At 41.3% G+C, this 11,498-nt stretch overlaps 1 protein-coding gene across 1 annotated transcript in view; it reads left to right on the top strand.

The window, feature by feature from the left end:
- Nucleotides 1-999: 999 nt before the first annotated feature.
- Nucleotides 1,000-11,498, top strand: part of LOC126260817 (uncharacterized) — a 955,955-nt gene continuing 945,456 nt past the window's right edge. The window contains exon 1 of the mRNA XM_049958191.1: nucleotides 1,000-1,120. Coding sequence (XP_049814148.1) covers nucleotides 1,000-1,120 — 121 coding nt within the window. The remainder of the gene's footprint in view (nucleotides 1,121-11,498) is intronic.

Raw genomic sequence — 11,498 nt, 5'->3', positions numbered from 1 at the left:
GAGCGCCTGCGATGGTGTACTCAACGAGGAACCTGGGTGCACGAATGGCAAAACGTCGTTTTTTCGGATGAATCCAGGTTCTGTTTACAGCACCATGATAGTCCCATCCGCGTTTGGCGACATCGCGTGTATTCGTCATTGCCATACTAGCGTATCACCCGGCGTGATGGTGTGGTGTGCCATTCGTTACACGTCTCGGTCACCTCTTGTTTGCATTGACGGCACTTTGAACAGTGGACGTTACATTCCAGATGTGTTACGACCCGTGGCTCTACCCTTCATTCGATCCCCCCAGATCTCTCACCAATTGAAAACGTCTGATCAACGGTGGCCGAGCAACTGGCTCGTCAAAATACGCCAGGGACTACTCTTTATGAACTGTGGTATCGTGTTGAAGCTGCATGGACATCTGTACCTGTACACGCCATCCAAGCTCTGTTTGACTCAATGCCCAGGCGTATCAAGGCCGTTATCACGGCCAGAGGTGGTTGTTCTGGGTACTGATTTCTCAGGATCTATGCACCCAAATTGCGTGAAAATGTAATCACATGTCAGTTGTAGTATAATATATTTGTCCAATGGATACCCGTTTATCATTTGCATTTCTTCTTGGTGTAACAATTTTAATGGCCAGTAGTGTAGCATACACATTCAAAGTCAATGTTCGGGAGTGCTTGGAACCGAGGCGATGCAACACTTTTTTTGACGTGTTTATGTATAGAAGTAGCCGGAACATTTTGATTTTCACTGTGGTTTCCGTTTCGTGACCTATTGGGCGTCACTGTCGGTATAGCCCTCGCAGCATTCTGTGTCCTACCTACCAAGGATTCCTCAAGCCAGTCACGTAGTGAGGGACTCCCTCCACGGAGTGGCATTGAGAGTGCATCCTCGGGACGGGGACGCCCGCCGGCGGCGCGGCGCGGTGCGCAGGCGCCGCCTAGACCGGCGGAGTGTCGGGCCGAGTTGGCGCGGCCCGAAGCCGGAGTGGGCTCAGTCGCGATGCGGCAGGCACGCGCTTCGCACGCCACCGGCGCGGTCCGGCCGCCGCCGCTGCTGCTCCTCCTGGCGGCGATGCTGGCCGCGGTCGGCGCCACGGCGCACGCGCTCCAGGACCCCGCCGGTGAGTCCCGCTAACACTCTCACCTCTGCCGCGCGGCGCCTTATGATCCCAGCTCACCTGTTCACGCCTTAACTGCGGCACCCTCTGCAGTCACACCTGTGCCTTCAGATATTATAACAAAACTGTCATAAACAAGGCACCAATTTCAACTGTCATGAAAACATAGTACAGGTGAATCACGAAAAACCGGGCCCGAGTACAGACCGCTCTTCAATTACGCACGAGCCGATACAACAACAAAAAAATAAACATGTAATAATTAGATAGTAAAAAAATAAAAAATGTGCCAACGCAAGCGACAGCTTTGAAATAATAGATGACAATTGACTGACAACAATGAGCAGTCTAGTAGTCGGGGCTGGTTTTCCTTGCGCCACCTTGGATGGAAATTGGTGTAAAGGCACTCAGTGCCCTGTGTATTACAGTTGTGTTAGTATTTCGTCCAACCGCTATCATTCCTAATTATGTCACAATTAATTAGCTCACAATTGGTTCACCTCTTCCTTTAGCAACAGGCAGCAAAAGGTCATTATTCACAATGTTGATAACGGCTGTGTTGTGGGATGTGAGTGGGGTCCTGTCAAGTGGGGCCACTCCTGTTCCTTATTTATATAAATGATATGCCCTTTAGAATTACGGGTAACTCTAAAATATTTTTCATTGTTGATGATACTAGCTTGTTAGTAAAGGATGTTGTGTGCAACATGGCTCGGTTTCAAATAGTGCAGAACATGAACTCAGTTCATGGCTTGTATAAAATAAACTAACGTTAACTCACAGTAAGAAATTTCTAACACACAATTCAACAAAACCTGACGTTTTAATTTCACAGAATCGGCATATGATTAGTGAAACTGAACAGTTCAAATTTCTAGGTGTTCAGATAGATAGTAAGCTGCCGTGAAAAGCCCACGTTCAGGATCTTGTTCAAAGACTTAATACTGTCATTTTTACTATTCGAACTGTATCAGAAATGAGTGATACTTCGACACGAAAATTAGTCTACTTTGCTTATTTTCATTCGCTTATGTCGTATGGGTCCCGGCGGGGTCAGGGATTTTCTATGCCTCGTGATGACTGGGTGTTGTGTGATGTCCTTAGGTTAGTTAGGTTTAAGTAATTCTAAGTTCTATGGGACTGATGACCATAGATTTTAAGTCCCATAGTGCTCAGAGCCATTTGAACCATTTTTGTCGTATGGTATTATATTTTGGGGCAACTCTTCCCATTCTACAAGGATATTTTTGGCTCGGAAATGGGCGGTTCGGGCAATATGTGGCGTGAGCTCACGAACCTCTTGTCGACCTCTGTTCACGAGTCTGGGTATTTTGACATTGGGCCCTCAATATGTATATTCCTTATTGTCGTTTCTTGTTACCAATATTAGTTTATTCCAAAGAATAAGCAGCTTTCACACGGTTAATAAGCGGTAGAAATCAAACCCGCATTTGGATCGGACTTCCTTAACTCTAGTGCAAAAAGGTTTGCAGTATACTGCTGCATCCATTTTCAATAAGCTGCCACTCGAATTCAAAAATCTGAGCAGTAATCCACGCGCTTTCAAATTGAAACTGAAGTTTCCTCATGGGTCACTTCTTTCATTCTGTCGAGGAGTTCCTTGAAAAATTAAGCTGATTTTTATTGCATTGCTGATAGCGTTTACTTAAACTTAGGGGCTGACTTTTTTCAGATTCATGAACATTTACTTTTTATCTGTTATTACTTTTATGTTGTAATTTCATGTTCTGACACGTTCCATGACCTTGGACATTTTCTCCTCAATTTGGTCCTACGGAACTTGACGTGTAAATAAAAAAATAAATAAAAAATCTCAAAAATTCTCTTAGGCATTTATTTTGTTAGGGCTTCTATTTCTTACAGTAAATTTGTCTCCCATCCGTCTCACATCACTCTTCTCAGCTCACATACGGCCTCAAATTGCCTTTCATTGCGATGATCACGCCTTGCAAGTATTCCCCCAAAGGTTTTCCGTGGGGTTCAAATCCATGCTACGAGCCGGCCAGGGCGAGACATCGATATCTTTACCTTCAAACCACTTTTTGGTCGTAGCAGAAACATGAACAGATGCATCATCCTGTTGAAACATTACACTTCAGTCCCATAGTCAGTCATACATTCTGATCAGTCCTGCAGCTAGAATTCTAGTGTTCAGCCAAGAAATGCGTGACTTATCTTCAGTGTAGAAGGCTGCCCAAATCATAACACTTCCACCACCAAAATTTCTGCCCATTCTTACCTGCTACTCAGATCATGCCAGTAATACTGAAATGCGTCCGGTGCATCTAAATTAAATTTATTTTCATGATTGAAGATCACTTTATCTCATTCTGAAGTCCGCGACATGTATTTTTCAGCAAACTCCGCCCTAGCCTGTTATGTTTGGGTGATAGAGCACTTACCTGCAGTCGTTACTTGAATGCAAGATGTTTGTCATTTGACAAAATTTGGTGTACACGTCTGGCAGTAAATGAACAACAAGTTGAGAAGAACAACGGTTTGTCCCCCTTGCTTTCCGCAAAAGTATTCGTTTAGATGTCTCAGATAATTTTCTACTTTGCTCGAATTTCCCGTTCTGTCCATATCGACCTCCAAATCTAACGAAACTATCGATCACTGTACTGGAACGATTCAACTTCTTGGCAATTTCACGATCAGAGTGTCCCATTGCCTTGTACGAGCCGATTTTTGCTCTTTCAGCACATGATAACTGTTTCCCGCGTGGTGTTGTCACAATAGTGGCAGATGTATACAACACGCACTGTCATTAATAGTGTCTGTTTCCTACCCTTCATTAAACGCGCCCTAAGCACACACTAACATTACACAGAGCCGACTGCATTTATGCCAAGTTTCACCCTCTACCGTCTGAATCCTTTGTTTTGTTATATGCTGTACTACTGACATCAAATGTGATACTGTTTGACTGCATTTGTCGGTATCTCATAAAATTGTACAACTATTCCAACCGAAAATTTTAATTTTCCTGCAAATATCCATGCCTTTATAAAGATGTCACTATATCAGTTCGGAGATTACGATGCACCAGTTGTCCAAAAGCTTTACTTAATGTAAAAACGCAACATGTTCTGGAATACATGATACTATTATAAAGATCTTGAAAGTTTCATGCCATTAGGCACAGTCAGTAATAAACAAGCATAACAAGAGGCTATGATTTTTGGTAGGTAAATTGTAGTTGACTTCCTTAATAATCAGAGCTCCGTGAGAGTTTTAAATGCTAACAGTAATCACGAACGTTATACTATGATACGTAAATCTAATACAGGGTGTTCGGAATTTCTCATTACAAACTTCTAGGACTTGCAGAGGGCAGTGAGTAAATAATACTTTCAACAGGAACCCATGTACGGAAACGTACCGTTTCCGTTCTACGGCAGTTTCAATTCAGATATTTAACTCATCCACTTCTACTTGAAGAATTGTGTTAGAAGTGAGGTAGTACAATTATTAAGTAACTATTCGAGAGGAAACATCACGAAACGTTCTTTTTATCACTTGAGCGCACTTGTTTGTATTAACACTTAAACGTTACGTTCTGTACGTACAGTATCCTGGTTTTTTATTTTATTTTTTTATTAATCTAAACACGCAATGATCAACCTTTAAAATAAACTTATGTGCTTAAGTGACAAATGGATGTTTCGCTATGTTTCCTTTCGAATTATTACTCAATAACTCGACTGCATCACGCCTAATTCAGTTCCTCGAGCAGAAGTGAATGAGGTAAACATCTGAACTGAAGCTGTCCTAGAAAGGAAACGGTACGTTTCCGGACATGGGTTCCTACCCAAAATATTATGTACTCACTCTCCTCTACAAGTTCTAGAAGTTTGTAATAGGAATTTCCGAACACCATGTGTATTTGACAATGCATGTTTGCTGCTTGCTTACGTTTGACTGTGCCTAATGGCAGAATAATGTTAAGAACTTGATAATGGGATCATGTCTTCTCGAAAAATGTTGCATTTTTAAATTAAATAAAGCAGACGTTTGGACAGCTGGTACGCCATATTCTCCCAACTGACAAGACACCTACGTGTGACAGGGATTTTTCCATTGGGTGTTATGTCGAAAATGTTGATTGATATCTGACTGACAGATTGTATTTATCATGCAGGTAAGAATGTATTTTTAGCAGATGTAAGTGTAATGTAAAAAGAGTAGTGGTAAATTTCATGTCACCACGTTAGACGTGCGCGTACTTCCCGTATCTTTAGAAGAAGTAAATAAACGTCAGATAATGATGACACGACTATAATGAAACATCTTTGTGGTAGAAAAAGCAAACAGTCTCTCCTTTTATGTACAGAGATACTTCGCACTCGATGAATATTAGAAAGATAACGTTCAGCTTCATGAAACTGCAAATATTTGTCTTATTGCCAGCATTTGCAGCAGTTCTTCCCCAGTTCTTCTTCAATTACGTTCAATGTGTAAATAAGGACAAAAATCATCCATCGTTTGCAACTGAATGTTTATTTGGGTTTCTTCATGTTAAAAAATTGTTCAAATGGCACTAAGCACTATGGGACTTAACATCTGAGGTTATCAGTCCCCTAGGCTTAGAACTACTTAAACCTAACTAACCTAAGGACATCACACACATCCATGCCCGAGGCAGGATTTGAACCTGCGACCGTAGCGGCAGCGCGGTTCCGGACTGAAGCGCCTAGAACAGCTCGGCCACAGCGGCGGCTCTTCATGTTAGACCAGTAGGCAAGGCTATGTCCAATGAGATGCCTAATTGTGACATATGACCAATGGGAAACATATCGTGTTCACTGAAAATATACTAAACAACGCCTTCCGCAGTGGTTAGCACACTGGACTCGCATTCGGGAGGACGTCGGTTCAATCCCGCGTCCGGCCATCCTGATTAAGGTTTTCCGTGATTTCCCTAAATCGCTCCAGGCAAATTCCGGGATGGTTCCTTCGAAAGGGCACGGCCGACTTCCTTCCCCATCCTTCCCTAATCCGATGAGACCGATGACGTCGCAGTTTGGTCTCTTCCCCCAAACAACCCAACCCAACTCCAACGCCTTCCGTTACTGATATTTGCTTTTTTTATACCCTGTGAGCACATCTGCAGGTGTATTAGATAGGTACTTTAGTTTTCTTGCTCTGGAGCGATATGATGCTTCACAATAGTGCATTCCAAATAATATGAATAGAACACTCGCAGGTATAATGTTTTTGTTTAACACCGATAACTATGTACCACTACACATCTTTTCGCTCCTGTTGCAAATGTTTGTTTATAGATAATATCCAGGAATATTCTACTCAACTTATACAGAACGCACTATTCTGAAGCAGCATCTCCCTCAAGAAGAAGAAAACTAACGTAGCTATATAGACACACCTGAAAATGAGGCCACAGGGCCTGAAATGCTAAGAGTAAGATAATAAAACAAAAATATTAGTGATGGAAGGCGGTATTTAATAGTTTATTCAGTACAGTCATTTCCGCAACCGCTAAACAAGCCAATGGCCACACGAAGAAAATAGGAAACATAAAAGTAAGGGGTTATCGAAATTCAGGTGCGCCCTTTATACAAACAACCATTCTCCTTAATGCCTAGACATGTTTCAGCTCCTTTGCGCTATTATCATCGGGTACTTTTATTTAGATCTGTAAAATGCAAACATGTTTTAAGTAATAATTATTGTGAAGAAATTTGGTCTAAATAAATTTTATGTTTTGTGATTATTACCTTGTTTTCCATAATGTTGGGTTCTGCAGGACCTTCTTTAGGGTATTATGTAGCTTGCCATCTACAACGAAATCATGATAATGTGAATTTGATTGGCAAGTTAACACGTCGCTTTAGGCGCAGCAGATGTATATTTTCACAACAGATAAACATAGAGACTAGAGCAGATATTAGAGAAAGAATTCACAAAATATAGTGGCAAAATATTTTCGTGCAAAAAAATTAAGTTTATGAATAAAGTGATTTTTCATCTCACTAACCAAACATTTTACAGAACTTAATAAAAGTACCCACCGATGTTGTCACGAGTTGCTGAAATATTTTTGGCCATTAAGAACAGTTGTTTGAATAACAAGCAATGTGAATATCTACAACACTTACTTTTGTGTGTCCCATTATTTTGATGTTCCCTGGCCAATGACTCTTACGTAGGCACTCGCTGAACCCGATGATGTTTCCAGTTAACTGTGAGTCACAATTAGGCATTTAACTGGACATGATCTTGCTTGCTATACTAATACAAACAAGTGAAACATGTGTGGTTGAAAATAAAATATCCATGTAGTTGCTAACGATGAATAATATTTATTCACAAAACTCGATAAATTGACTGAAGCAGCAAATAAGGAAGAGTCTTTGCAAACATTATCAATATGACTGACAAATATTTGTAATTTCATAAACCTTTTACGTGACGTTTGTACAGAAGAGGAAGCAAATACTGTATTTTGGAGTTATTTTTATAATATTGCTGAATACAAAACGACTGGCTTCGTATAAGGACAGATTGTTCGCATATTCTAGCATCAACATATATCACTGTCGTAGTGGCATCACCAGTTGATGCTACTCTGTTTCTCCGAAGGATACGGGGAGTATGTGAACGTGTGACGTTTTCGCAAGAAAATTTCTATTACTTTCCACATTACACGTACGTCAGTAAAATATCACCTTACTTTACATGTTGTATAAACAGGGACTGTCTAGCTTTGTCAATTTCAAGGCAGTTATACACGGAGCATACCGTCCACAAAGTTAATAACATTGGGTTTAAAACTTGTTTCGGCGACCGTTTCCTATCTTCACATACGTCCATAGGCAGTAGCGTATTTTGGGTGCAGCACTGGATACAGTTTTCAACCACCAAAGGCTCGACTGGAAAATGGGCTGTTTACTGGGAACATCGCTTGAAAAATTACGTTCGTAACTGATACCTGAGATACCAAAAATTTTTCGAAACCAGCTGGAATCCAAGTTCCATTAGTGATTTCGACTGATTCATAATAGTATTTGTTTGCAATATCATCGGTCGGATTGAGTTTATGCTCCGTATTTGAAAAACTGAAACCACAAACTGCTGAGTGTCATGCTTCGCTAAATACACTGTGGCATTAGCGGAGAAAAGAGTTATTCACCGATGCAATGCTGAATACAGTTGGCAGTACTGAAATATAGACAAATATAGCAGTTTTCCACATATGATTGAATAAGTTTATTGATATGATCATGCTGGAAATTTTTCTAATGACTCAGTTTATAATGCCCATTTACATGCCTACAATAATCGCTTTCTCCATTACGTTTAGTCTAGGGTGTGTTAAATTGCGTGCCTGTTAATAAGTAATTATACTCACATCATGTCATATTAGCTGTGACTTTGGTCAAAGATAGGCCGGCCGGTGTGGTCGAGCGGTTCTAGGTGCTGCAGTCTGGAACCGCGCGACCGCTACGGTCGCAGGTTCGAATCCTGCCTCGGGCATGGATGTGTGTGATGTCCTTAGGTTAGTTAGGTTTAAGTAGTTCTAAGTTCTAGGGGACTGATGACCTAAGATGTTGAGTCCCACAGTGCTCAGAGCCATTTAGTCAAAAATACAGAAGCGCACTTTTGCAACATTCATAAAACCTTATCCAGCAAAGATTCATTGAAGGATCACAAACAGCTTTACAGGTAAGGCAGATTCTTTGAGCTCCTGATCACTCGTGTCGCAGCTACAACATGACTTGGTGTTCTCTGAAATTAATGCCAATGTACTGAGTTTCCTTGCGGAACTTCCGCCACGTAGTTAATCAGCTACTTCCAGGTACAGTTCTGTGCTACAGATTTTCAACTGTTCTGTATAGTTCCTCTTGAGTTATCATAACTACGATAAGTTAATAGAATCTTTTTCTTCGTTTGACTTCTTCAACTAACAGTTTAGCATGGCGCAGAAATAGCGAAATATTTGACGTGGAAAAAGGTTGGAGACCCGGTCTTTCTTTGCAGAGTTATATCGTTCTACGAAAAATCGAATTGATCTGTTTGCACAGGCCATATACTATATTATGCCCGACCACGAGGATTCTCTAGCTCGATAAAAAAAAGATATAAGTATTCAGTTCATTCGTGAAATAGTTTTCAAAGCTCTGATTGATCAGCAAAAGCACTTAACGTAAAATTGACACTTGCGTGACTCGTATTTACTGTGTAACGACTTTCCAACTGTGCGATCTCTCAGCAGGTACCTCTGGGATCTCGCCAATAGTCACTTCAGCTACCAGGAAAAGAATTTATCTGTGCTGTTAGTTCTTCTACGGTCAGCAACCCAGTCGGAATATGCTCGAATACGGCAACGATTTCAAACCACCGGAATGTCTTCATAATCCTTAGGCAAAAGCCGGCCGGAGTGGCCGAGCGGTTCTAGGTGCTAAAGTCTGGAATCGCGCGACCGCTACGGTCGCAGGTTCGATTCCTGCCTCGGGCATGGATGTATGTGATGTCCTTAGGTTAGTTATGTTTAAGTAGTTGTAAGTTCTAGGGGACTGATGACTTCAGTAGTTAAGTCCCATAGTGCTCCGAGCCATTTGAGACATTTGAACCTTAGGCAAAATATTAAGCAAAAAATCATTATGTCAGTTGCCAAATACAGCGACATGTGCACCATAACAGAATAATTTTACATACTTACTAAAAATTTCGAAAGCTGTATCACTTTCAAAAGACATTGAGGCATAAGGACATAATCCACATCGTTCTCGAGCCCATATTTAAATGAATATCAGAGAAACTGGTGTGGTAGCTTTGCGTGAATGTTCATATCCACAATGTGGTCCTAGAGTACAGATAAACCTGACTCACCATAAGATTAACAGATGTCAGAAGCACGAATAAATGTTACAGTCACAATCGACGATGATGTACCATAGGTCCTTACGGTTCTCTGCGACTCATATTTAGTACATGGATGCATTTTATGCATCCTCAGCAACCGTAGTTGCATATAATGAAGTAGTACCGTTTTTCAGAAGAAATTAAATTTCTTTTATGCAACTGGTTGCTTATTATTTCGTTATATACCTGGAGTTATGCAAGCAGTTGTATCCGTACGATCTTGAGCTACGCGGGAAGTCAGATGAATTAAAGATTCTTAAAAGCAGCCAACGGCATCTCCATAGAAGTGACAACTAAGTAAGCACTTGATACGGACACCAGAATGTATTGATCGTCTACCAGGGTGCAGTGTAGTAAAACGTGTAATGTTGGCCTAGTGGAAGCACTGACGGTAACTGTGGCAGTACAAGGACGTCTTGGAGTCCATAGCATTAGTATGTCCCCAAACCTTTATGGTAAAAATTATACCGACTGTAGAGCATCCCAAACTGAATACTTTGAGTTTAGAAAATAATGACCGGAAATGAATTCTTAGTATTTTTAATTTTTTTATGAACATTACCTATAGTCGCTCACAGCAACTCTGACGACCGTCATTGTCTACGTATGCATTAGAGCGGTGAGGTCGTCTACTGTCCAAGCGCTCACGAAGATTGATATCAAAAGTGGACGGTGCACTGTCGTGTTGAAACTACATCCTGTCGTGGACTGTAAACAGGCAGTTTCTGTGGTAGCGCATCTAGAAAGAACATCCAGTTGTTTCAGATGGAGTTGCACCAGACAAAGTTCCTTTAGTTGATTTTGCGCAAATCCAGTCCACAATTTGATAGAGATCCGTCACTGGTAGTCTGAGACAAGCGTGGCGGAGACGTTTTCCTCAAGACACAGTTTTGTAGCAGATGAAAACATCACGTTTGAACATCCGCGAACAGTACAAACTGAAGGAAATTTGTCACTGTAGATCTGCCATGGGTATCTCACTGATAGGACTGAACTGTTGGTTCCAAATCTATTGGTTCCACTGCTTGCACATTTTGTTTGTATAGGGTGTAACTGTCGCTCCACCGTTACTCTCCACACTGCATTCTCTGATGAGTCTTCTCCTTCATGATCCAACAACGTCTCGTCAGATTGTACTGTGCGAACAATTTGCTGTCGAGAACGTTGACCAGCGCCCTGTGGCTTGAACCTCCCGGTTTCTATACGTTTCAATTCACCGTAATAACTTTCATCTAATTTTGATGTCTGTTGCGACACTGTTCTGGGTTCGTCCGGCTTTCAGGGCATCACAATCCGGCTGTACCGTATAGTAGATGCATTTCTGGAGGTTCCTGTAATAAGTACTGCTGTATATCCAACAACCAGTCATCACAGCTTAACAACCAGTAACAATGTTTGTGTATTGTAATTTTACAACTTTACCATATTTTCGACATATTCCGAGCCACTGTGCTCATCTTCGCACATCAAGTCA

This window comes from Schistocerca nitens, chromosome 5, assembly GCF_023898315.1.
Source record: "Schistocerca nitens isolate TAMUIC-IGC-003100 chromosome 5, iqSchNite1.1, whole genome shotgun sequence".
Lineage (NCBI taxonomy): Eukaryota > Metazoa > Arthropoda > Insecta > Orthoptera > Acrididae > Schistocerca > Schistocerca nitens.
The sequence above is the reverse complement of the archived record's forward strand: the minus strand, read 5'-3'. Positions and strand labels throughout refer to the sequence as shown.